Raw genomic sequence first — 25,601 nt, 5'->3', positions numbered from 1 at the left:
CCCAGGCCTTCCGTGTAAACGTGTCACATTAACACACAACTTGCGGGCGCTGACGGCACCGGCACGCTTGGCAGACCCAAAGCCGTGTGCTGCCATGCCAGGTGCTCCTCCAGCGCCCCGAGATCGTCCAGCACCAAGTCAGCGTCGGCATGCCACCCGCCGCCTTCGTCCTCTTCCTCGCCTTCGGGTGGCGTGTAGTCGGCTGGCGGCTCATCACACGCCGGGCATCGTAGCTGCGCAACCCAGTCACCCTGCGCTGGGGCGACATGGTTGGCGATCGCCAGCGGCGCAAAGACGACGCTCTTCTCCGTATGCGTCGACACGCTGAACCCGGTCGCCTGCCAGTGCACTATGCCCGGTGGCGTCTCTTGGGGGAAGGGCTGCGCTATCCTCGGGCCTGGTGGCGCATCGGCCACGTCTGGTGTTTCCACGGCGGCAGCCGCTACAAGCTCCTCGTCCACGGTGCGCAGCGATGGCATTCCCTCTAGATCCTCCCAAACAATATGACCATCACAAAAATCGCAAACAAAGGCAATATCGCGGTCGCCAAAGCGCTCAAAGTTGCCAACAGCGTTGCAGGCGGCCAGCTCCTCGAGGTGTCGACGATGGTCCTCAATGCTGTCGTCAGCAGCCGAATCGGCGATGCGGTCATCATTGGGAACAAGCGTCGAGCCCTGGCGACGATGTCGGTGCGGCTGGGTCGGCGTGCGAGGCGTGGGGGGCTGTTGTGGTTCTTGACCAGGCGCCGCCGCACCGGCGGCTGCCCTGGACGCTTCGGCGGCCTTTTTGCGGTCACGCAGAGTCCATGCGCGCTGCTTGCGGTAGACGAGAAACGCACCGAGACAGCGGCTCGAAGAAGCTTCCTGCTTCGTAGCGAAGATGCGACGAGCGGCACGACATTGGGCGCGATGGAGTTGGCGGCGGAGGTCAAGGGTGTCGCGAGCCCAAATGGGGTTAATGGGGCCGCCCTGCCGAGCCCAGTCGCGGAAATTTGTGGTGTGAAACTGGAAATTGGTCTTGAGGGTGCGCAGCTCATTCAAAGAATCGGCTTTTCGAGGTCAGTCAGGCCCCCGGAGCAAGAGGCAATGGTTGTGGTGATAGCAAGGGTGACAATCACATGGTGGGGGGACACTCACGCTTGCGATCATACTGATAATAGCGCTGGCCATTGACCAGCACGGATAGCTCCTGGTAGTCCTTCTTGGCCTCATCAAGCGCGTGCTCGAGGCGGCGACGCTGCTCATGCTCGTCGGGGCCCCATTGGGACTTGTCGGCGCATTGCAGCACACGTAGGCTGTCGATGATGGAGTTCGCGATGTCAGCCAGAAGGGAGCCGACCGTGTCGTTGCTCATGGTTTGGGGGGCAGAGAGCCAGTGGGTGGAGGCCGAGGTGTTGCGCTGGCTGGTCTGGGCTGGGGGCTGACCTGGCCGGGCCTCTCTCTGCTCTCTGTCTCTCTCTCCTCGTGCGGTGTGTTGTGAGTGAGGGAAGGGGGGGGATTGTCTCCCCCAGCGTGTATGACAGAGAAGGAGAAGAACGATGAGGATGGAGGTGGATAGCTGGCCGACGAAGCCGCCGTGAAGCCAATGGCGGGAGGGACCCTGGCAAATCTGCAATCCGCAATCCGCAATCCGTAATCCGCAGCCCGTGTTGGCAAGCTTGTTCGTGTCTTGGGAGGGGACTTGGATGGCTGATGCTGATGGGGAGGGACCTATGCTCGTGCTCTGTCCTGTGGCCTGTGGCCTGTACTCCGTGCCACGCCTTGCCAAAGGCACCCCAGAGCCGACTCGGCGTGCCGCGTCGCTATTTGGGAGCTCGGTTGTACCTGGCCACGTATTGCAAATGGGCCAATACCTCATAGGCACCAGAATTCAAGGGCCCTACTACAAGCAGGCAGGTCTCCACTGCAACAGCAACAGGGCTGGTACCTATTTAGCGTCGAAGGCAGTGCTGACCTCACCTCAGGTGCTCTTCCCTCAAGGCCAGTGTCGTGATGGCCCGTGGGTCATGCATGCTGCCTTCTTCGTTCTTCGTTCAATGGGCTCCCTCCCAGTTCGACCATTTTTGGCTCAGGCGCTACCAAAGCTTACTGGCCTGGATACCTGCCTACCTACCTAGGTGAGGTGCTCAGGCGAGGAACGAAAATCCCGGACTTCGTGTCAAGCATTCCCACACCTGGGGAGCACCTGACTGACTGACTGCTGACAGTTCATTGCTACTGGATTCTTAGACGCCAGATCGTCAGGCGTAATGCACAGCACTTGCCGTTATGTTTCACAAGGGAGCCACGCCGGCGGAACGAGGGAGGAACACATCTGGGGCAGGAGACGTGGGCTGCGTACGTGTCTGCGTACGCGGTGGGGGCGCCTCACCCTCAGGGTGGCTTGGGGGCAAAGAGGCCTGGAGCCATCAGCCGCGGCGCGCCGTCCCTTCCCCCCTCCGTGGCCGGGAAGCCCAGCGCCCCCGGGGCTGATGGGGGTGGCCCAGTCGATGCTGCGACACGCGAAACAGATCGACATCCATGCTGGGCCCCTATTCAACTCGATCTTCGTCAGGAGAGACCCTTACCAGAACCTTCTCACCTCATCGTGGTCTTGGAACATGGTCTGGTATTGCATACCCTCCTATACGTGACAGCTTGTGTTCTGCCTGACATTGTCACACGCTATGATTGTCAATCATGCTCTCGGTGCCCCGTGTGGCTAATGTAGTGACTCGCCGTGGATAACCACTTGGTGTGACGGCACGATGACCTGAGCCTCACCAGTATCGATTTGCGATTTGCGCCTCTCAAAATATGCTCATAACGTCCTGCTGGTTATCACGGGCGTCTTGACCGTGGTTGTCTTAGGGCTGAGAATCATTTCTAGGTCATTCCCTCACTTAAAGCCCTCCCCCACTCTTACACGCGAAAGTGTTTGCAGCTGTTTGAGGCGCCGCTGTTCCCTCCAATGGTCACGATGAGGTCCAAGTGTTGCCAGATCAGAGCCATGGCCACTGCTTGTAGCTCGGGAGGCTCTGTTCCCAGTCTGGTTCGCAGGGTTCATTCTGACCAATCTTCAGTCGTCCACAGACTTGCTTGCTGTTGCTTCTGAGTTGGTGTTCACCCGTATACAGCCAGCGACTCGGGAGACTCTGGGTCCGGGAACAGCATCATGCACGATGACAGAGATTTGTGTAGTATCAACGTACATGCGTGGAACTCCAGTCAGGAGGCTGACTCGAGCTCCTCACGTTCATTCGGCTTTGGTGTTTGATCATCGTGCTGCCAACGACCTCGTACACCAAACTCTTGAACAGTGACCACGAGACGGGGGAAAGCAAGGAGTCTTTCGATACATTCTTGGCACCATGTCAAGTACGACTGCAAGGTGGTTGATGGAGCCATGGGCTCATCCTTTTTGACCGTGACAACCATCCCATCCCAGTTCTCGAACAACTGTACAAGTGAGTATTCTTCGAGCTTCTGACATCCCACAAGCTTCGTTCGAGGCACAGCTACCCGAGGAAGATCCGAACGCTGTCCTGGCAGGACCTGGACAGCGTTCGTGGGTCCAAATCTCCGAGATACCACACATGGCCGAGCTGCTAAACTCGGCCGAAAACTGGCTGCTGTTGCCTTCGTAAGCCACCCAAGTGTCCGTTTGGGCAAGGCGACTTGTTGAGCAATTCCCGAATAGTGATTGGCCTCACCGTATCCATTCACTCGAGCCCCCAGTGGGTCCTGAGCTGCCTAAAGTGGATCCCCGCCGGAGTCGACAGAGTATAAAAGAAAGCCTCCCATCCTCCCTTTGCCTGTTTTCTCTCTTTCTTCTTTAGCTCTCTTTGCCTTTTGGCTTAGGTATGCAAACTTTCAACCTCAACCTCTGGAACCTTTGCTAATCCATTCTCTACAGATCAAGTGTAGTATCTGTTCTTTTCAGATTAGTCTCTGAAATCCTTCTACGGAAGGAACAATGACTAATTTTATTTTTGAACTCAGGAGAGCTTCCTCTTTGCTTGCAAATGTAGCTCTCCACAGTGTCCCCAGTATCACACTGCCTCTGGGCGACGCGAACCTTTTTCATTGCTGCTGTGGCTTGCCATGGCTGTGAAGAGGAAGACGTACGTCCGGGATCGAGCGGAGGATAGTACTGTCAAGTTGCTCCGTTGGAGCGGGCGAGTTGTGTTATGGTAGATCATCGTCTGAATAGTCCCTAGAGATAACGTTTCACGCCCATGGAATATCGAACTACTGGAACCCCAAGCATCCAACAGGCTCAAGCAGACACCAATCTTCCCGGGTACTGGCTGTCCCAAGACGGCCCGGCTGAACTGCTTCCACATATTGACTTGTCTCACGTGTGCGTTTTGTGCCCGCCACTGCGTTGACGTACACCAACCATGACCTTCCCTAGCTCCCATTGCTTCATCTGTACTGGACGACCTAGGTTTGAGTACTGAGCTGAGGCGTTTACTGAGCTGAGGTGTTTGCTGAGCTGAAGCGTTTACTGAGCTAAGGCGTTGTTCTTTTGTCAAGCACGCAGGGCCATCTCTCCAGGACATGCATTGCCTCATCGTGTATGATTTCTGTCAGTGCTCCACCGTTGACAGATTTCCAGCCACCGACACAGCCACACCGCCATCTTTCTCAGGTGTCCAGAAGCGAATGTGGATGGAAACTGCTCCTACGGCGGGCCACTAAGCTAAGCTCAATGCTAAGTAAGGTGCACTTGTAAACCTTGACTGACATTTTCTCTCTCCATCTTCCGACCTAATTGCCATCACCATTATTTACACCCACCAGCCCGTGCAGCTCTCACTCCACAAACCACCCAAGATGGACAGAAGACGAGACCGTGACGGCCCTTCCGACCGGCGACCCCCCCGTGGCCCCCCCCGCGACGGCGACCGCCCGCCCCGAGACCGCGACGCCGACAGAAGCGATCGCGACCGCCGCGACAACCACCGCCGGGACGACAGGGACGACCGCAACAGACGCTACCGCTCGCGGTCTCGCGACAGGCGTGACAGGCCGCGCGACGACCGTGAGCGCGACGGTGGGCGATCTGGCAGGGGCCACGGGCGCGACGGGGACAGGAGGCGCGAGCACGAGGAGCGGCCGAGACGGAGAGACGATGACGAGAGGGCACCGCCCAGGCGGCGGGACGACGATGAGCGTAGTAGGTATTTCCTGGTACGCTTCCTGGGACTTTCATATACTAACGCAACGATAGATCACCGCGACAAGGAGCGTCGTCGTTCGGCGTCGCCGCGCCACGGGTCCGCGAGTCCGCCGCCGCCGCCGAGACAAGCTGAGGGACGACATGCCGAGACGCTGCCGACGCGCGGCAAGTTGGGTGACCGAGGCAGGAAAGAGCAGCAACAGACCATGTCCTTCAAGGTGGGCGGAGCGCGAGATTCGCCGCGACCGGACAGCGTGCGCAGCAGCGAGCAGCCTGAGGGGGATGCGCGCATGGACGAAGACCGGGACGAGCGCGAGGAGGGCGAACAGGAAGAGGATGACCTCGAGGTTGAGGGGGACGATGCGATGGCGGCCATGATGGGCTTCGGCGGATTCGGCACGACAAAGAACAAGAAGATTGCGGGGAACAACGTTGGAGGTGTACGCAAGGAGAAGAAGAGCGAGTACAGGCAGTACATGAACCGACAGGGCGGCTTCAACAGGCCATTGAGTCCAGGAAGATAGAGAGAGAGAGAGAGGGAGAGAGAGAGAGCATCCACAGGGCGGTCTCGGCACGCAGCATCAGCAGGACCACCGTAATGAGCCTACACTGTTAGAGTACAAAGCCTATGCGCCGATGTTCGGCTTTTAGATATCCAAATTCGCAGCACCCGATCCAACACCATACACATGTCTATGCAGAACTTGTTGACCCAGGCGCCGTCGGCGATGAGGCTGGTACCTTCCCTTCCCTGGCCTCAGCCTTTAATGCACTCTCGAAGATATCCACCGATATGCTCGTGTCTACGAACTCCTCCAGCTCCTCCGTGACCGTTCGCAGCTTCTCCTTGACGGCAATGGCGCCCTCAAAGCCGACGATATGTCGAGCAGGCGGGTTCTCGTGCCCGCCAATAGCTGTCAGGGCGTGCACTGTCTCCATGACGAGTCGATCGGTGGCGGCGGCAGGCAGACGAGGGTAGCGTGACTGGACCTCTGTCTCGGAGGGCTCGATGGCCGTTTCGGGATCTGCGTTGAGAACATTGGCGAGCATGTCACGAATGCGCGGCGCAGGCGCCTCGGGGTCGTCGTTGTGCAGCTGTGGCACGAAGATGATGCGGTTTGTAAGGGACTGGATCTCCTTGTTCGGCTGCACGATGGTGACCTTGATGTTGAAGGGCGCGATCTCGTAAGCCAGGGAGTCACAGTAGCCCTCGAGTGCCCATATTGCTGATGTGTATATGGGCATGCCTGGGGTTCCGATATGGCCGCCGATCGATGTCAGGATGAGAATATGACCTGTGTGCTGATCGCGGAACAGGGGCAGTGCGGCCTTGATGAAATTGACCTGGGAGAAGAATATGGTCTCGAATTGATCGCGGACGAGGTTTCGTGTTACGGGTTGGGCGGAAATCTCCTCGACAGTGCCGACAACGGCCTCCGACTTGCAACAGAGAAGAATATCGATGCGACCAAATATATGAACAGCCTCTGCTAGGGCGGCAGAACACTGGCCGGCCACGCGGCCATCGCAGCGAATACCGCGTATGCGGTCCTTCCAGCCCTCGCGGTCGCGGCGATCCGACTTGCACTCGGCGATGAGTTCACGAAAGTCTGCGCTTCGGTCGTCGTGCTCAATCTCGTAGGGCGGTAGACAAGCAACAACGTAGTCACCGTGAGCGAGCAGCAAGCGTATGAGGCGGATGACAAGCGGGGAGAGGGCGGTTGTGAGGACCCATGTGCGTGGGGAGTTGTGGGTGGCTGCGAGCGTGTGAACGTGTGTCAGAAGCTGATGGCGCCTCGACGATGCAGAGACAGGTCACTCACGAAAGGAGGGTACAGGAAGGGATTGGGATGGCCGCGACGCCGAGTCGGATCCTTTGCGCTCCGACATGGGCACGAGGGGGAGGCGAGGGTCGTCGTCGATGACCGACAATGGCTTCGGCGGCGGTCGACTCACAGCTCACAGCTCGCGGCTCGCGGAGGATGAATGTGAGGTGTGTCAAGCGCAAAGGTAAGAAGTATCTTGTATCTCGTTAGAGAAGTGGCTGAAGAAGCTTGGAAAGAGCAATTGAGTCGACCCCTCACCTCCCGCCGCGCCTGCCTCCCCCACCCCTGACACCCTTTCGACGCGCGATGCTCCACCGTCGCGCGTGAAGCAGGAGCCACCCCACGCCCCTTCCACACCTGGATCTGGGGAAGCCCCGCCCAGCAAGCGCGCTGGAGGGGGGGCCCTCGACCCCTCGGTGGGTCCTTCCCTAGGTGTGTCATTTTTGCTCCGATTATGCCGCGCTCCGAGTTTCGTCTTTTTGGCGGGGTTCATGCCAGCGACGGATCCCGTCTTTTTTGTCACCTCATCCTCACCAAGAGTCATCCTCCTACCCTTTTCTTCGTGAGTCATTGGCCAACCCAAAACATCATAACTTGCCTATTTTCTCTTCTGACCTGGCTTGTGAGGCTGCAGCATCCCTAAAAGCTGATTGACTTCTACTTTCGAAAACACCTCGTGTGAAACTCCCCAACATCTCCAACACCATCACCCCAGAATCCACCAGGCAGCCCACAGCCATGCCGACTCGCGAGGAAATCACTTACTTCGGTGCCGGCCCGGCCCTCCTCCCCACCGACGTTCTCGAGACCGCTGCCCAGGCCCTCGTCGATTACAAGGGTACCGGCCTCGGCATTGCCGAGCACTCTCACCGCAGCGAGCTCGCGACCAACATCATCAACGAGGCCAAGGCCGACCTGGCCACGTACCTCGATATCCCCGCCGACGAGTATGAGATTCTCTTCATGCAAGGCGGCGGCTCTGGCGAGTTCTCTGCCACCATCTACAACCTCGTTGGTGTCTGGGTCACCCGCCAGAAGCAAGCGCTGCTGAAGGAGTGGGGTGTTGCCGACGACAAGGACGCCGCGGTCCACGAGAAGCTCGTGGCCGAGCTTCGCAAGCGAGTCGAGGAGAAGCTGAAGCTCGACTACATTATCACAGGTGGTTGGAGCCAGAAGGCCCACGGTGAGGCCGTCCGACTTTTGGGGCCTAACAATGTCAACGTTGTGGCCGACGCCCGCAAGATCAACGATGGCAAGTTTGGCAAGATCCCTGACGAGAAGGACTGGAAGCTCTCCAAGGATGCCGCCATGGTCTACTACTGTGACAATGAAACGGTCGACGGTGTCGAGTTCCCCCAATTCCCTGCCTCGCTGGCCCCTACGGCTGACGGCGAGGGCCCCATTGTGATTGCCGACATGAGCTCCAACATCCTGTCGAGACGAATTCCCGTGAGGAATTTCTCTGCCATCTTCTTCGGCGCTCAGAAGAACCTTGGTTGCACTGGTGTCACCGTTTGCGCCATCAAGAAGTCTCTGCTGCCGCCCACGACCCCTCAGCCCGACGCCGCTCTGCTGCGCAAGCTCGGCCTGCCGATCGGTCCTATTGTTCTCTCATATGAGATTATTGCCAAAAACAACAGTCTCTACAACACGCTCAGCATCTTCGAGTATGATCCTTGAATCTTCCCCCTGTTTTGACCCAAGACTGACATGCTCAGCGTTTACATCGCCGGCCAAGTCCTGAAGAAGCTCCTTGCTACGTTCCCTGACAAGGTCGATGGCCAGCAGGCGATCGCTGAGAAGAAGGCGGCACTCATCTACGGTGCGCTTGAGGCGTATCCTGACGTCTACAAGATTGTGCCCGACGCCTCGGTCCGTTCGCGCATGAACATCTGCTTCCGCGTGGCACGCGGCGGCGACATTGATGCCGCGGAGAAGGCCTTCCTTAAGGAGTCCACGGCTGAGGGCCTCACCGGACTCAAGGGGCACCGCAGCGTCGGAGGTATTCGCGCAAGCAACTACAACTCGATTCCCCTGGAAGGTGCGGAGAAGCTGGCCGCGTTTGTCAAGAAGTTTGCCGAGGCAAAGTGAGTTTAAAAAGAGGGCAAGGGGCAAAAATGGACGTTTTCAGTTTGGCACATGATCAATGTAGGGATAAGAGCGAGCAAGATAACGTGGTCGAGTGATGGGCATTCAGTATGTGTTATGTGCGATCATGGGAACACTTGTTCAACATCAGGTGTTCACAGCAGGATGGATAGGATACCAAAGCAGCGCGCATATCATGTCAATTTTGCAGGACAAAAAAGCGACTTCTTGGGGTGAATCAGAGAAGATGCAGTATCAAAAACTCTTTCGCAATTCTCGTGCTCGTCGCAGGCATCAAACCCGAGTTTGATCACTTCTCACGCGGCCGCTCAGCTGCATCTTGAATGGTCGTCCCAGCTGCCACCTCAGGCTCGTCGTCCATGGTCTTGACCATGTCGTTGACACCGAAGAGCTCATCCATCTGCTCCAGACTCAGACCTTTGGTCTCGGGAATAAGGAAGTAGACGATGACAGCCATGACGAAGCTGAAAGATCCGAACATGAAGAACATACCCTGGAGATTAACGTTAGTCTTCGTTTTTGACATAACTAGGAAACGAATCCAAGGAAGCCGCTTACATAGCCCTTGTAGCCCATTGTGAGCTGCATCGTCAGCACGGTACGCGCGATGATAAAGTTAAAGAGCCACTGCGTCGCCGCCGCGAGGGCAACGTTCAGAGCACGGAGGCGGGCGGTCGGGATCTCGGAGACCAGGATCCAACAGCACGGCTATGCCTCTTGTCAGCGATGAACGAGAGGCTGAGAATAGTCGGAGTACTCACGCCCCAGCCGAACTGGAAGAAGACGACCCAGATGAAGATGCAGGTGATGGCGACGTAGCCAAAGGGCGAGATCTGCTTTTGTCAGCAGGCTGTGAATGCATAGTGTCCAAGTTGCCTTTGAGAGAATCGGCCCCGTTCAAGTTACGACAACGGGTCACTTGACGCTGGTCGATCTTCGAACCCCCCCATCCCAACATGCCACATATACCGAGCACAGTATTAAAGGAACGAGACAACTCACCGGCTCACCCTCAACAGGGGGCTCCACTCGACCGTAAATGCCCACTATAAACATCGCGATGCCCTGCCCGATGCCCGTCCAGATCAGGCTCCTCCGCCGGCCCAGGGAGTCGGCAACGAAGACGAGGAAACACGCGCAGCCAACGACCTTGACGACGCCATAGATGCCTGTGGCAAACAGGGACGACTCAGTCCCACTCATGCCGAGGTTCTTGAAGATTTGCGGAGCGTAGTAGTTCTGGTGTTTGCGTTAGCCCGGACCCCAACACAAACCCCAACCCTAAGCACGATGCATAGACATGGAGCACCAGAGAACAAGAATCTTGCAGAGGAAAAGGCACTTACGACTGCGTTCGGCCCGCTCATTTGTTGCGAAATCATGAGAAAAACAGACAGCAGCGCTCTCTTGCGATTGCTGGGAACGAGCCACATCTCACGAAGGAGGGCCCTCGTCGTTGCATCGCCGACGAGGCGGCGCTCCGTCTCGAGCTGGCTCGACATGTCGTTGATCTCGGCCTGGACGTACTCGTGGTCCGCCGGCAGGGCCCTGAGCTTGGACAGGATGGCCGCGGCCCGCTCCCAGTGGTCCTGCTTGGCGCACCAGCGCGGGCTCTCGGGGCAGAAGAGCATGCCGGCGCTGAGGATGACGGCGGGCAGGGCCTGCATGGCGAGGGGCACGGCGTAGACGGCGGTGCCCTTGACGTGCATGAGGCTGCCGTAGTTGACCCAGAAGGCCATCATGGTGCCCGTGACGATGAAGAGCTGGCAGAAGGCCGTGAGGCCGCCGCGGATGGCGCGCGGCGCGCACTCGGAGACGTAGAGCGGCGTCAGCATGGAGGCGGCGCCGACGCCGACGCCGGCCACGAAGCGGCCCACGAACATGAGCGCCAGGGTGCCCTGGGCGGCCGAGGCGGCCTGGAAGATGACGCCGACGGTCGTGATGATGCCGACGACGATGAGGCACAGGCGCCGGCCGTAGCGGTCGGCGAGCCAGGGCGTCACGAAGCAGGCGGCGAAACACCCGGCCTGCAGCGTCGACACAATGTTCTGGTCCTGGTTCGTCTTGTGGGCCTTGGAGCTGTCAAAGTAGCCGAAGCGCTTCTGCGTCTCTTCCATGGCGAGGACGCCGCCTATGGCGCCAATATCCAAGCCGAAGAGCATGCCGCCGAAGCAGGCTGGAGGGTGTTAGTGATGCTGACTGCGTGGCTCAGGAGACGTGCGGTTGTGGAAGGAAAGCGATGAGCAAGGAAAAGGGGCTGCCACTCACAAGCACATGCCAGAGCAAAGACCCTCCAGCCGTAGATCTCATGAGGATCAGTGCGCATCGCCTCATTGCGCACAATGGCGCGGAGGAACTTGGAGATGCCCATGGTGGTCGATGGTAGGGACCGTCAGGAGATGTGTGTTTGCCACTTGATCTTGGTGTTTCCAAGACGAGTACTCCAGAAGATGGCCTTCTAGCAATTATTGGACAGGGAAGCAGACAGCAATGGCAATCCCAGAAAAGAGGAGATGGAGGGTAGCAGCAGCAATATGTACTCTCACGAGGAGCATCAGAAGCAAGTCACCGCCAGAGCGGCACAACACATGGCTCCCACCCCTCCCAGATGATCTTCCTTTCACCCAGGTGCTTCTGGATAGGCGCTCTGGAGCCTGGCCCCAGCTTCGTGACACGGCCGCCGGGGCTGCGATTGGCGTGCTGGTGACGATCTGAACAGTGCGCTTGGGTTCCATGGCCGGCTAATTCTGGCAAAAACCTACCGGTTCATCCCCTCGGCGGCCGTTCTGCGTGTGCCGCATGGCAGCCTGTTTAGTTCGCACGGTAGTGAAACCCCAGATATCAGATACGGCATGGTCAACGAAAGGTGGACGACACCATGTTGGGGGGGGAGCTTGAAAATTAGTCCACGAATTGGCTGTTGCGGGATGAGCCTATCTCTGTCATTGTTGTACTGAACCATGTGCCATGAGTCGAACCGCTTCACAGAAGGCACCGCGCTATGTCTTTGACGGTCTCTCCTCGTAGTCGTGTCCTGCGCTGTGCAGTGAGACCATTCTGACGGCTCAAGTACCGACTGCCAAGCCGCTACGTCCCAGCCTCCAAATGCTTGTTGACAGGCCCCAAGTCCAGAGACAGGAAGCTCCCCGCTCGAGACGCTGCTCTCATCTTTAGCCGGTAAGTAATCAAGTAGAAGTAGGTAGGCTTTGCGGGGAGGGGATGGGCAGAGCAGGTAGCATTGCAGTAGCGCCGTCCATGGCCCGAAGCAATGTCGGAGAGGGTGTGCTCGGCTACCGGCACCAAGCGCCGTCATTCGGGCGTTGGGTCGCCCGCATGAGGGGTTCTTGCTGTGTCGATCTTGTGAGCTTGACTTGTGCTAAACATGGTGCTAGATCATATCAGTAGCAAGCTCGAATTGGCCGTAAGGGGGATCACCATATCAGTCTCGGTATGCCAGAGGGCGGATGAGTGACGTTCGATGTGTCAGGCACTTGGTTCTACTGTACCTGTTGTATAACAATTAGGGTCTAAACGGAAAGGGTTTGTTCAAAGGCGTAGAAAAGAGCCCAGACATTTCATCTTGGTCAGGCGGCTGCGCGCCTTCATAGTCTCGTTCTGCCTCTCCTCGAGAACGTACACCTAAACACCCTTGCCCTCCGTCTCAACCCATGCCGGCACAGCAGGCGGCGCATCCCAGCCCTCGAGATACGTCCCCCGCGCGACGCCCTCGCCCGCAGGTCGCGCAAACACGGCCGCCACAAACCACGCCTCCTCGCCCGCCTTCAGCGTCCCCTGTAGCGTCGGGATGACGGATCTGCTCTCGACGAGGTTCGAGTTGGGGTCGGCGTTGACGAGGTTCGCCGTGCGCCGCGCCCCAGGCTCCAGCGCCCTGATGCCCACGGCGCCCGCCAGCGTCGACACGGCGAACGCGCCGTCGCCGCCGGACGCCCAGCCCTCGGGACTCGCGAGGTCGTAGTTGCCAATGATGCGCGGCCGCGTGCCCTCGCCCGTCGCCTCGTCGTACAGCGGCAGCACCCTGCCGTGCGGCGCCGTCTCGTTGCGGATGGCAAAGGCGCCGTCCGCCGTCATGACCTCGCGGCCGGCCGTGATGTGGTGGATGCGCAGGTGCCAGTTGGGCGTCGCCGCCTCGGGCGGCACGAGAATCGTCTTGACCGTGACGTCGACAAACGGCTTCCACGAGGACACAAGCACGGGCTTGCCGTCACGCGTCTGGATGCCTGCGTAGTCCGACCGCCGCCGCGTCTTCCAGTACTCGCCGCCGTCGTCGGAGAAGCCGAGCTGCGACGCGAGCGCATACTGCTCGAGCGAGAAGAGGCCCGGCGGCACCGAGTAGCCATAGGCGCTGCTGTAGGCGAGGCAGCCGTACTTGGCGTGTGTGCCCTTCATCGGGTAGCTGCACGCCTGGCCCGACGAGAGGAGCATACAGTGGCCGCCAAGGTAGCTCATGATGTGACCCGGCTGCTCGAGGGGTTTGACTGTAGGGATCACACCCCACGCGTGCTCTTCCTCGGAGGTCCAGAACGGGTGGTCCTCGGGCACGGCGAGACAGATGAATGCCAGGCAGGCCCAGTACTGCATCGTTGTCAGCTTGCTGCGCTCTTGCTTCTCACAAAGGGGGCTGGCAGTCGGAAAACACGTACAGGGCTCCCCGGGCTGTTGTAGTTCTCGGCCATGTACATGTTGGGATACGAGTAGCCGATGGTCAGCGTGCCGCTGGGGCTCCAGATGCCGTGCTGCGTCTGCCACCAGCGCAGGTGCCGCATCACGATGCCCTTGACCATGCCCCAGGTCAGAGGGGCCGGCAGCTCGACACCGGCGTAGGCCAGCGCGCCCCAGAAGGAGACCATGGCGAAGCGGTAGCCGACGCTGCGGCCGAACGGGATGGACCGTCCCTCGCGGTCGTAGTAGTGCACAAGGTCGAGCGCGATCGTCTGCGCCCGCTTCTTGAACTCCTCGGCCCTCGCCGGCTCGTCGTCGCCCGCCAGCTTGGCGTACAGCAGCTGGAGGAACTGAATGGCGAAGCTCGACGAGTAGTAGTCCATCATGTGAATCCCCTCGGGCCCGTCGTTCGACCAGCCGCCGCCGCGGTAAAAGGTGTCGAGGTGCTCAATGTCGGCGTCGAGCCTCTCCTGCGAGAACTTGCCGCCATTCTTCTTGAGGCCGAGGTTCGCGAAGACGCGGAACCAGAGCCAATTGGTGTTGGGCATGCTGTCGAAAGGCGTCCATTAGCTTCTGGTTTGCGCTTCGAGCTGGCGAGACGTTGCTCACTTCTTCTCATTGATCGAGTTGCCCAGCCAATTCTCCACATTGCCGCGCTCCTTTTCTGTCAAGTCTTGCCAAAACACCGGCGCGACAGCCAAAGCGAAGCCTGCGCAGGAAGCACGTCAGCAGGCCCGCCTTGCAAACGTAGAAGCATCACAAAGGTGGGAACATCCAAAGTCCTACCGAGCGGGCACATCTCCACCATGCGCTGGTCATTGTCCCTCGGGTGGCCCCAATACTCGGGGTTCTCCGGGTCCGTCCCAGACTTGAGGCCCTCCACCCACCACGAGGTGCCGCGGTACTCGCCGCCGCCGGCCAGCAGACACGCGAGCCCCCACAGCGGGCGGCAGATGCCCTCGACCTCGGCGGCCGTCTGGTCGAAGCGCACGGCCGTGCCGCCGGGAACGCGGACGCGGGCCTTGTGCGGCGAGAAGAAGGGCTCGAGGGGGTCGAGCAGGGTGCGCAGCAGCTCCTGGACCGAGGCGCGGTCGGTGAGGTCGACGCGGGAAAAGGGGTGCGCGCCGTTGTAACCCAGGACGAGGCCCGTCTTGGGCTCCTGGAGTTCTGTCGTCATGTCGTGGCGACTAAGGCTGTGACTGACTGGCGAGAGAGAGAGAGAGAGAGAGAGAGAGAGTTGCTTCTTCCCTTAGACCGGAATTGGGAATTGTCACGATAAGAACGATGTTGGAATATCAGGGTAACCGGGAGAGGAAGCAAGCATGGCAGCCAGCTTCAGATAACAAATGCTCCGAGACCAGCTAGCTCTGCTTCATAGCTTCGAAGGGAGGCTCTTGGAGGACCACACTCGCCCCCATTGAACATGTCACCTCGCTCTCAATTAGTCCAGCAATCAAGGCCCCGGATGTTGGCTGTCGGCATGTTTTGTGGCGGGGTCATCCTGGTATAGCGTGTCATCGGTGGCATCTCCCCCGCCTCGAGCCTGTGATCTCCCACTGCCAAGAGGGGTTGGCTCGTCGGCTCTCTGGGCGGTTACGTGGGGGGGGGGAGGGGATCCCCCTTTCGTCCGCCCGAAGGAGCGAACTGTTTCGGCTAAATGGGATCTGATGATCTGCAGACTGCAGGTTGTATGTATGTAGGCTGTAGGCTAGAGGCTGGAGGGTGGTTATTGAATGGTGTCCAGAACCGACATTGGTGGGGGGAGCAGCGCCTCGATCCTATTCTGTGCCAGTGTGAGTTAGTCAGGTCAGCAGCATTGCCAAGTTGAGCCAGACGTGCACCAAAAAGGGGGTTTGGCTGTGAAGACAGGTGAAATGCTCTGTTCGCCGCCTCGGCTCATGAATCCCACGAAAGGACGCGGACCGGCTTCATCGCTTGAATATACGTAGATTTGAATAGGTGACAATTGAAGATGGAAGCTTACTCCCCCACCCGTCTTTCCGTCGTATCCCTCTTTCGCGATCCCCGTTTCCCCCCGTACACTTGCGGCCTGGCTTCGAATGCTCGGTTCACCCGCACACGGGCGCGAATAAACATTAGATAAGGTATGATGGTTGCGTAGATGAGCGCGTGTCCGTCGCATTCGTCGTCGTCGTGCTGCTGGTACTGCTGCTGCTGCTGCCATTGCTCACGTCTCTGCCGGGGTCTCTTCAATGGTTGGTGTCGGGGGTATATCCTCCTTGCTCGTCTCGGCCTGCGTCGCCGCGTCGCCGCCGTCGCTCGAGCTCACCGTGCTGGCCTTTTCCCGTCTCCTCCTCCTCATCTTCCTCTCTTCCTCTGCCGTCTGCCGCCTCGATCGGCGGATGCTCTCCCTCTTCTCAGGGTCGTCGTCGTCCGCTCCATCGCCACCGCGCATGCCCTGCAAGAGCAGCGCCGCGCGCGCCGCCACATCGTCCTCTCCGCCCTCCCGGGGCGAAGACAGCCCTGGGCTGACAACGCTTCCTTCTTCGTCGATGACGGCCTCCTTTGTCTGGAGCGCCGCCTCCACCTCGGGTATCTCGTTGAGGTCGGGGATCTTCTGGCCCGAGGCCACGCGGACCTGGTGCCGGTCCTTGAGACGCGCCTTGCGCCGTCGATCTCTCTGGTCGCGCGTCTGGGGTGCCGCTGCGCGCAGCTTCTCGAGCAGCGAGTCCATCGCGCCCGTGCTCGACGGGGACGGAGGCGCGCCCTCGACCGCGCCACCCGTCACCTTGAGCTGCGCATGCTTGCGTTTCATCGAGGCTTCGTTACGCCTTCGTGTCTCCTCGTACTGCATGTTCTTCTCGCGCGACCTCTTCCAGTCCGTGAGGAACGACGCCAGCTTCGAGAAGAAGTCTCGCCGCGCGTTGTCGTCCGTGGGGTCCTCGCCGTAAAAGGTCATAATGTCGTTGTACGACTTGGACATCTCCTCCAGGTAGAGCTCCATCTCTTCGGCCTTTCTGCGCGCATCCTTCATGTGCCTCTGGACCACCTGCCCCACGCGATCCTGGGGATGGAACTTCTTCGAGTCGCTGAGGTTGCCCGAGTCGAGCGACATCTGGACGTTGCGGACATTGTCCATGTATCGTTTGGCGTCGGACTGCAGCTGCTCAATGTTGATCTTCTGCACCGCCACAATATCACCAATGTCGGTGGCAAAGTTCTCCCACTCGGGGTACTGGTTACGCACGATGCGCTCGACCAGATCAGCGAGCGTCGACTCGTTCTTGTCGTCCTTGACCATACCCAGACGCGCCAGGGAGCTGAGCTTGAAACCGCGAGATTGCTTGTTGGCATCGTTCATGTAGTTGCCAATATCGAGAATGAGACCGAGAACGTTCATAAGAGACACCGAGTCTCGCAGCGATTCGGAGACGGCCATGACCTTGCGAATCTTGTCCGTGATCTCGTCGTAGTCCGTCTCGTAGCTCTTCGTCAAGGCCAGCGCGCGCATTCGGCTCTTCCAGTAGTGGTGCAACTCAAACGCAGTAAACAGGTAGATCTGGTCCTGCCGTGTGAGCTCCTCGGGGTCCTGCTCCCTGTTCTCCTTGTCGGACTCGGCACCGGTCCAGTCTTTGCTGTAGGGTGCCATAAGCTTGGCGGTATTGTCCGAGATGTTGCAGAGATCCTCCCTCTGTAGGAAATCCATGACCACGTTGTTATTGAGGATATCGTTATCGCAGTGTATAATCATCTGCACAATCTTTTCGACAGAGATCTGTGACAACTTGGCGAGTGCGATTTCTGACGCCTGTTAGCAACACCGTTTTTTTTGTCGACATGACAAGAGCGCAACACATACCAAACGCTTTGCGCAGATCAGCAGAGATGATCTGCTTCTTGTCATCCTTCTTCGCACCACCTTGGCCGAGTCTTTTCGTTTCCTTGGCCATGAAGAGCTTCTCGACCTCGTCCAAAATGCCCTTGCGACTGAGCTCGAGATACTTCTCCTCACGCTCCTCCGCAGACGGGGTATGAGCGGCCCAGTGCGTCGCCATTGGCGAATCGACCTTGTCCCAGTGGAGGGCCTTGAGCTTCTTCTTGGGCCGAACCACGGGCAGCCCGATCGAGGGTCCTGTGGAAAAGCTTGCCGTGTTCTGCGACAGGAAGTGTCCAGATATCGCGCCAGGCATTGGGGGCGGCGGCGGCGGAGGCATACCAGGCGCACCCGGCATTGGCGGAGGAGGGGGAGGCGGCGGCGGCGGTGGTGGCCCACCGCCAGGAGAGAGCATGCCGGGCATCGGGGGCGGAGGAGGAGGAGGAGGAGGAGGAGGTGGTGGAGGCGGAGGCGGAGGCGGAGGGGGTGCGCCACCTTGGCCGGGCATCGGGGGTGGAGGTGGCGGGGGCGGAGCGGCGCTGGTGACTTCGATCTTGGGCGTATCGGCACCTGCTGGTGTGACGAGCGGAGCGGACTCCGTCGTGGTACCTTCGCCATCCTCCGAGTCGCTGGCGTCGTATTTTTTGAATTTGTTGGCCATTTCGCCGTGAAGGGCGGCTTGCTGTTTGGCATCCACGACGGGCCTCCTGATCTCGACCATACGGGGCACCTCATAGACGACATCGTCGTCCTCGCCATCCTCGGCCAGATCGTCTTCACCGCCGCCAGTGCGAGGACCGACCGGCTTGCGGCTGATCTTGGTGTGGCGTTGGACGCTGCCCAGCATGCTGTTGGTAAAGTCCCTTGGCGGTGTGCCGGCGCCCTGAGGGCCACTGCCGTCGTCCATCTCTTCACGCAGTGCCCGCAGACGGTCAGACGGTCCCACGGCGTCCCCCCATACCCTGCCTTCGAGCTTGAATTGCGTCTTCTGGCGCTCAATCTGCATCTGCAGACGCTCCATGAGGCGTTCACGGTCGAGGATGCCCTGCATACGTGTCGGGTCCTCTGCTGGGATTTTACTGTTGCCCTTGGCGGCGTTGGATGCCGCGACATCCTGCGCATCTCTGAGCATAAGGTAAAGCTCTCGGGTCTCCAGCTCGTTGCGCTGTGCTTCTTTCTGACGCACAGTCTGGAGGTTCTCGAGTTCGGCCTTGAGCCCCTCCGCTTGTCGCCGTTGAGCATCGATGAACCTCTGCTGTTCCTCGAGCTGTTTTTGAAGCTTCGCCACGAGGCCGTCGGCGCCCAATTCGAGCTGAGCCTTCATCTCGTCGCGCTCGGCCATGGCGGCATCTGCGATCTGCCGCGCCTCCACAGATTCATCGAGAGCTTGTCGGGCCTCCGAGTCGGTGTGCAGTTTATCCAAAAGACTTTGGACGGTAAAGTTGAGGCTCTGCTTCAAGTCCATGTCCGGTAACCTGCGGTCCATCGCTACATAGCTCAACATGGAGTCCACGAGCTGGAACATGCGCAGGCGCTCCTCGCCATCCGTGTCGCGAATGAGCAACAGGTGCTGAAGCGCCGAGAGGAAGTAGTCTTGGGTCTTGCTGCCCTGAAGCCGCTGCTGGATGGCATCAACAATCTGGACGGGGTCGTTCAGGTCCTTGACCTCGGCATCGATGGAGTCCTTGATGCTGCTGTTGTCCCTCTCGAGCATATCCTCGTAGTCGATAGCTTCGTTGGTTCGGAAGCGCTCGAGTTGCTTATCGATGAGATCGTATTGGAACGACTCCATCTTGGTGAGGATCCTCTTGATGCCGCAAGCCAGAAACTGGGCTCTGATATGTATCCGCATTTCAAGCTCCCTTGGCGTATCGACAATCATGTTGATGAGAATCATCGTGGCCACGGCATATTCCATGAGCAGGTTCTCCATGCCAATGCCGCCGCTGCGGACTTCGTCGCTCGCACCAACCAAGCTGCCCATCTTGCCGCGGCCATCGACAGTGACCTCGACCAGGCGCATCCAGGCGTCGAATCGTCCATTCTCACCTGCCTGGCTCTTGACGGCATCCAATGCCTGGATGACTTTGAGATGGCCTTGCCCATCGGCCCAGTGACACAGGAATGTCAACACCTCGCTGACCAGCTTTCTTGTCATGAGTCGTGGGGAGATGAGTGATGTTGCAAGTGATATGACAACCTGCTGGTGAGCCAGGGCATCATCGGCGCCAAATTTGTTGTTCATCAAGGCCTTGAGACACTTGATGATTTCATATTCGCGATCCAGGTTTCGATCGGGACCCTTTTGGTCGGGAGCCGCCGGGCCCAGAGCCGTCTTCCGGTTGATCTTGAGCAAGACGTTTGTCATGGCCACCTGCCCCTGACACTCGATGAAGCGCTTGACCCATCCTATTTGTTGGGTTCTGAGGTTGACTTCGAGGCTCCCCAGTCCCTTCGTGTCCAAGCTGTTGTCCATCACGCGTCGGACGTACCATTCCGGGGAACCTTCCTCGTCGGAGGATACTAGGATATCTGGGGTCGCAAACTGTCCGGGGAACTGGTTTGGCCTTGCCGTCTGCCTCCTCTTCTGCTCGCCTTGCCATTCGGCAAGGCGGTCCTGGTGCAGCAGGGTCCATTTCTTGGAAGCCGGATATGCGACCATCTGGCGTTTGGCCTGCTCCGGGAGGTTATGCCATCCTCTCTTCTGCATCAGGGCGAGGAACATTTGATCGATGACATGGTCATCGTCCGGTTTAGGGAAGTAAAAGCTCTCGTGGCCGCCGCCGGTGGGAGGGGCGCTCATCATGCCGGGGAATTTCGTCAGACGGTGCGAGTCTCTGTAGTAGGACTGGTGCGGCGAGAAGGAGCTCTGTGACGAAGCACTCGGCAGTGCTAGTTTTGATGAGCGGGCTGCTGTCATTTCGTGGGTACCTCCATTACCTGAGAAGACGCTGGAATGATCAGCTGAATTGCGACCTGCAGAGGTCATGTAGGAATCGTATCTGGGATTGTGAGCGCCGTTCACCGTGCTCGCGACGCTACTGCGTGCAGGGCCTGGCCCCCACTGTTGCAACATGGTCTGGCGGCCGGTCGTGGCCATGGTGATGTTGGTCCCACCAGGACCGGCAGACGGCCGTGCCGCCGAAAGATGGGATCCGGCGACGGGCTGCATTGCGGAAGGGTCAATGTTGGGGTATTGGTGAAAGTCGCTTGTCGCCTTGTTCAGCTGGTGAGGTAGCAGTTCGCGGCGCACCGGGGCCTGGTCGGGCTTGGGTAGGTAGTCGACGGATATCGGGGATCGTGAATCGGCTGGAACGCTGTCGTAGGGTATGCTGGTCATGACACCAGCCATGGGACTGAGGCCGTCGTCTGAATACGCGCGATCAACGGAGACGATGGAGGAGTCGCGGTTGTGGCGAGACGACCGCGAGCCTAGGGTGCTGGGTGCGATGCTGGCCGTGTCGTAGTTGTCGCCCGAAGCGAGATGGCGACCTTCATCGCTTGTGAATCGTTTGTCTTTGTCCTTGTCCTTGTTCCTGTTTCTGGAGAAAAAGGACTTGCCGCCAGAAGACTGCCTCGACTTGTCGCTGGCCGACATGGTGGGCGGGCGGGCGAGAGGTGAAACACCTGGCCCTCTGTCGTGTGTCTGTCTACCTTGAGGTTGTACCCCTGGTAGGAGGATTCGATATTCTGGGTGCGGTTGAATGGGTACGTTCAAGCCTGGGCGGGCCGACTGGAAGGAGCGAGAAGGCAGGCCGAGGCCGGTCGCATGATGGGGGTCGGCCGAGCCGGTAGACAAGGAGAGTCGACGAGGAGGGAAGCGGCTTTGCGCGGGGGGAGGAGCAGGCACGAAGCGTGGGTTGGAATCCTAATCGCATAACAAGTCGTGTTTTAGCATGTGCTCTTCTTCAAGCCTGGTTCGCTGGAGAGGTTTGAGGTCGGAGATGGGACGTCCCGAGGGGGGGTTATCCTTGACTGCAACATACACTTCAAGTTCTCCCAGTGGTTGACGAGGCCGGGTCGGGTGTGTGTGTGTTTGTGTGGAAATGCGTAGTTGACTGGGTCGTGGTCTACGTCTCGGACTGGGTGAGTGCGAATCAGGTCAGGGATCGACAAGCGAGGGGAACAGTCAGCGGTGGGTTTTGGGTGGGCGAATCGATGGCGCGGTCGCGGGTCGTCGAGATTCGTTTGAGGCTCCGGAAGGGCGGCGCTGGGAACGGTAAGGTTCTCGATGATTCGTTGCAAAGGACGAATGGTTCTCGCGCCGGGTAGACCACCGGTGGGCGTTGGCTCAAATCCAGGCCCAGATGCGGTACCTGGTCAGACGGCAGTTGTTGGCTGACAGCGCGCACACACGAGGTCTGAAGAGGCCTGTCGGTGGAACGAAAGAGTGACTCGAGACTAGGCGGAGAAATCCATGTGTTGCTGAACGACGAAGAGGCGGTCGCTGGGACCCTGGCGGCATGAAACGAAGCCGAGTTGGTTTGACACGTTCAGGGGGAAGAACTGGGGATCCCATCTCGACAGTCAGGCATCGACTTTGGGCAGGCTGGGGTCGTAGTCCCCCGTACCTAGATGGGTTTTACGTTTCACCGCGCCCCATCCTAACTACCTACCTGCTTACCTGCCTATTATAGGTAGGTACCTTACCTAAGGTAGGTAAGTGCTCAAGGGAGACGCGGCCCAGAGCGTTGCTGCTTTTACCTTGGCCTGCGCCTAGAATGAGCGGCCCTGAACCCCCTGTTCACTGTCCACTGTGCACTCTCCGCCGAGTAAAGGACCTGGGCAAGACGTGCATTGCTCTGTTCTGGTGCTGGTGTCTATAGCGTACCACCTGCAATGAGTCTCCAACTCTTTTCTCTCCTGCCACATCAGAAACAACAACATAAATCCTCAATTTGACACCGGAATTCACTGCTTTTTTGTCCAGCAGGAGGCAACCGAGGCGTGGAAGCGTATGGCACGGCGTCTAGATGCCGCGGCGCATCGGTTCTTGCGCCAGACCTCGTCTACAATGCGTACATATGCCTGATGGCGTTCTCGCATAACGTACATGTGAATCTGACTTGACGAGGATGGCCTCGGTTGAATGTAAGGCCATGTGTGGTGGCATTCTCGGTGCACTGCTCAGTCATTGGAGTATAAGATAGAAGTTCATGAGGCGCACTTTAACTTCTCTTGGCTAAACCGTCCTTATAGCTGTAGACAGCCTCAGAAGGAGGTAAGAACCCTGGTAGCTAGGAGGAATATAAGAAGCTCCTTCCTCCCTCCCACCTCTCCTCTACTCCTCTATCACGGAATCACTGAATCGCTGAATCACTGAACCACTCTATTCCTCTATCCCTCCCGTCCATCCTCTCTACCTCTTTTCTCCAATCCCTCCCATCCACGCCACAGAACCCAGTACACAATGCCGACCGAGCAAATTCGCATCCAAGGGGATGCCGCAGCGTTGTGCGATCGCATCCGGCTGTTCCAGGAGATGTGCACAAACCAGATGGACGGTTTCCGGCCCGAGGACCTCGCCTGTGTCGCGCTCAGCGCCTGTGCATCTCGTCAGCGCAGACCACAGAGTGCAGAAGGCTTTGACTACATGGATATGGAAACGGATCAGGAGAAGAACGACAGGCGGCGCATCATTCACAAGCTCTACAACCGCCTCCTCGTGGAGTATAATCAGGAGCAAAAGGTCAGCGACAAACAAGTCTTCAACGCCACCAGTGCCCTGTCCTGGGCACTCTTGCAAGTCACAAACATCGACGAAATGCGCAAGCTGGAGCAGACTCTCGACTCGGCGGAAAATGTTCCAGAGTATTTTCAGAACATCAAGGTCATACTGGAGGGATTGGACTTTCAATTCAAGATATGTAAGTTGCCAGTTTCCAGAAGAAAAGAACAGATCTAACACGTGCGCATAGTCCTGACGCAGCCCTTGTCGGACAACCAGAAGCGTCTTGGTGAAGGAGAGCCACCAGCGTTGAGGAGACCCAGGTCCAACAAAGTGAAGGAAACCGTAAGTGATGAAGACCCGTTTCCCGATAGAATGTACCAAGGCACTGAGAATATCCAATAGTGCATTGCTCGCGACGAGACCTGTGTTTTGACCGGGAATGAAGAGCCTCATGTGGTGCACATTTACCCCTTCAGTGCCGCAAACGCCCGGCGAACTAGGTCAACCCTCAAGGACACTCTAGCTCGGCTGTGGGGCGCGGACAGGGAAAAGGCCATCTCTGAGAAGCTCTTCCCAAACGGCACAACTGAGGGCATCGACGTCATTGGCAATGTTATATGCCTCTCGCCGGACATGCATGCCGCCTGGTCTCGGTACGATTTCGCTCTGTTCCCCATGCGCCCAAAGGAGGAAAAGGCGGAGGGTACATGGAGTATACAGGTCGTTTTCTACTGGTTGAAGCGCTGTCTGATGACCAAAACATCAGCAATGGGCAGCAATATATGCGCATCCGCTCGGGAGATCCTGCTCACGACTGCCATTGGAATAGTAAAACAGCGGCCCCGAGCTTTCGACCTGCGTACGGGCGCGCCCATCCTTGATGGGCAGATTTTCACCATCAAAGCAGCGATGAAAGATCATTTGCCTGACTACGACATCCTCATGCTCCAGTGGGACATTGCGCGCGTGGCATCGCTGTGTGGAGCTGCTGAGTCGGGCGACGACTACGATAAAGACGCCTATGATGCAGACGCCTATGATGCAGACGCCTATGATGCAGACGCCTATGATGTAGACGCCTATGATACAGACGATGATAAAGAACATGTTGAGGCCGAGATGGAAATGACTAATGAGTGAAGAAACGACATGTGTTCAGGCAGCAGGACAAGAACATCAGCATCACCCGACCTATTCATAGTGTTCCTAATACTATTATGGGAAGCCCTATGAAGAGGCTCTGTGTTAGGCATAGTTGGAGGCTTCAACATGCATAGCAGTCGTTGAAGTATGTTTAGCTATTCTAACTGTAACACTATGTCTCTGATGCGTCTAATGTTGTTGCATAACTCCTCACCTCACTAACAGATCACACCAGATCCAGGGGCCCTATCCAATCAGCAGCGCCTAATCCAGTGACAATCGCTAGGCCCGCGCCTTCCGCATCCCTGGTCGGGCCCCATGCGGCATGATGCCCTTTCAGCTCTAGATCATCCATCATCCCAAGGCACCAAGGACTATCTCATCGCTCGGCCTGCCCTCTCGAACTGTTGCTCATCGTCACGACGCCTGCCAACGCAAGTCTACACCTCCACCACAAGCCTCCCCGCAGGAAAACCTACCTAGGTCCTGGCCCAGCATGGGCAGCGTGGCTGTTTTCAAGGTAAGCAGCATTGTTTCCATCATCATCATCATCCGCACCAGCAGGCAGAACGAGGCATCCCCGCTGACAGATCATCACCAGGTCCTTATTGTTCCGGCCGTCATCTCCCTGATCCTCTTCCTCACGTTGACCTTCGTCCTCGCTCCCCTCTGGCGCAAGACTCGCGAGCGCTACGGCCAATACGTTCCCGTGCACGCGATACAGAGCAGCACCCTCTCCTTCGGCCAAAGTGTTCGCAGTGGCGTCTCCGGCCTCATGGAACGATCAATATGGCGCCGAAACGCGTCCCAGGGCGTGGCCATCGGCAGCGATCACTCCGACGATGGCTTTGCATCCGATGACGGCGAGGAGCTCGGTCAAGTCAACCAGAACACGCGGCAGGCTATTGCCGAGGATGCGCGACGCAGCAGCCCAGAGAGCACGAGGAGGTTGAGTAGGGAGTATATTGCGCCCTCCCCAGTTTTGCATCACGCGTGTGCTAATACCAACGCCTACAGTTTGGAAGAAGGATTCAGGGATGACAGCGACGACGAGGACAATGGGCGTCGAGCCAGATAGCGAAGCAGAAAGAAATGCGACGAGCAGATTCACGACCCCCAACCTTGATTTCCCCTTGACCCTGCATGACGCCTCAAGTGCCTTCCAGCAGGATGC

General features: G+C 58.4%; 8 protein-coding genes across 8 annotated transcripts; 3 read left to right on the top strand and 5 right to left on the bottom strand.

Annotated features, from left to right (window-relative positions):
- Nucleotides 1-23: 23 nt before the first annotated feature.
- On the bottom strand, nt 24-1,353 carry D7B24_007085 (uncharacterized protein; the record flags this gene model as incomplete). Its single annotated transcript, XM_028641202.1, has 2 exons — nt 24-1,048; nt 1,137-1,353. 2 exons carry the CDS (start codon nt 1,351-1,353, stop codon nt 24-26), a joined length of 1,242 nt encoding a protein of 413 aa, XP_028494756.1.
- Nucleotides 1,354-4,817: 3,464 nt separating this feature from the next.
- Nucleotides 4,818-5,687, top strand: D7B24_007084 (uncharacterized protein; the record flags this gene model as incomplete). Its single annotated transcript, XM_028641201.1, has 1 exon — nt 4,818-5,687. One exon carries the CDS (start codon nt 4,818-4,820, stop codon nt 5,685-5,687), a length of 870 nt encoding a protein of 289 aa, XP_028494755.1.
- Nucleotides 5,688-5,856: 169 nt separating this feature from the next.
- Nucleotides 5,857-7,053, bottom strand: D7B24_007083 (uncharacterized protein; the record flags this gene model as incomplete). The annotated part of the gene is made up of 2 exons (XM_028641200.1): nt 5,857-6,920; nt 6,987-7,053. 2 exons carry the CDS (start codon nt 7,051-7,053, stop codon nt 5,857-5,859), a joined length of 1,131 nt encoding a protein of 376 aa, XP_028494754.1.
- Nucleotides 7,054-7,727: 674 nt separating this feature from the next.
- SER1 (Phosphoserine transaminase) lies at nt 7,728-9,080 on the top strand (the record flags this gene model as incomplete). The annotated part of the gene is made up of 2 exons (XM_028641199.1): nt 7,728-8,656; nt 8,708-9,080. 2 exons carry the CDS (start codon nt 7,728-7,730, stop codon nt 9,078-9,080), a joined length of 1,302 nt encoding a protein of 433 aa, XP_028494753.1.
- A 307-nt stretch (nt 9,081-9,387) lies between these two features.
- On the bottom strand, nt 9,388-11,469 carry D7B24_007081 (uncharacterized protein; the record flags this gene model as incomplete). Its single annotated transcript, XM_028641198.1, has 6 exons — nt 9,388-9,591; nt 9,657-9,806; nt 9,860-9,931; nt 10,101-10,337; nt 10,445-11,274; nt 11,367-11,469. The coding sequence occupies 6 exons, from the start codon at nt 11,467-11,469 to the stop codon at nt 9,388-9,390; spliced, it is 1,596 nt and encodes a 531-aa protein (XP_028494752.1).
- Nucleotides 11,470-12,737: 1,268 nt separating this feature from the next.
- D7B24_007080 (uncharacterized protein) lies at nt 12,738-14,955 on the bottom strand (the record flags this gene model as incomplete). Its single annotated transcript, XM_028641197.1, has 4 exons — nt 12,738-13,691; nt 13,760-14,327; nt 14,388-14,487; nt 14,565-14,955. The coding sequence occupies 4 exons, from the start codon at nt 14,953-14,955 to the stop codon at nt 12,738-12,740; spliced, it is 2,013 nt and encodes a 670-aa protein (XP_028494751.1).
- Nucleotides 14,956-15,966: 1,011 nt separating this feature from the next.
- On the bottom strand, nt 15,967-21,211 carry D7B24_007079 (uncharacterized protein; the record flags this gene model as incomplete). The annotated part of the gene is made up of 2 exons (XM_028641196.1): nt 15,967-17,540; nt 17,599-21,211. The coding sequence occupies 2 exons, from the start codon at nt 21,209-21,211 to the stop codon at nt 15,967-15,969; spliced, it is 5,187 nt and encodes a 1,728-aa protein (XP_028494750.1).
- Nucleotides 21,212-23,023: 1,812 nt separating this feature from the next.
- Nucleotides 23,024-25,505, top strand: D7B24_007078 (uncharacterized protein; the record flags this gene model as incomplete). Its single annotated transcript, XM_028641195.1, has 7 exons — nt 23,024-23,480; nt 23,532-23,626; nt 23,687-23,987; nt 24,051-24,420; nt 24,911-24,947; nt 25,029-25,387; nt 25,445-25,505. The coding sequence occupies 7 exons, from the start codon at nt 23,024-23,026 to the stop codon at nt 25,503-25,505; spliced, it is 1,680 nt and encodes a 559-aa protein (XP_028494749.1).
- Between the last annotated feature and the right edge of the window lie 96 nt (nt 25,506-25,601).

Source organism: Verticillium nonalfalfae (assembly GCF_003724135.2).
Source record: "Verticillium nonalfalfae strain VnAa140/NRRL 66861 chromosome Unknown scaffold_54, whole genome shotgun sequence".
NCBI classification, from domain to species: domain Eukaryota; kingdom Fungi; phylum Ascomycota; class Sordariomycetes; order Glomerellales; family Plectosphaerellaceae; genus Verticillium; species Verticillium nonalfalfae.
This window is presented reverse-complemented; position numbering and strand designations above follow the sequence as displayed.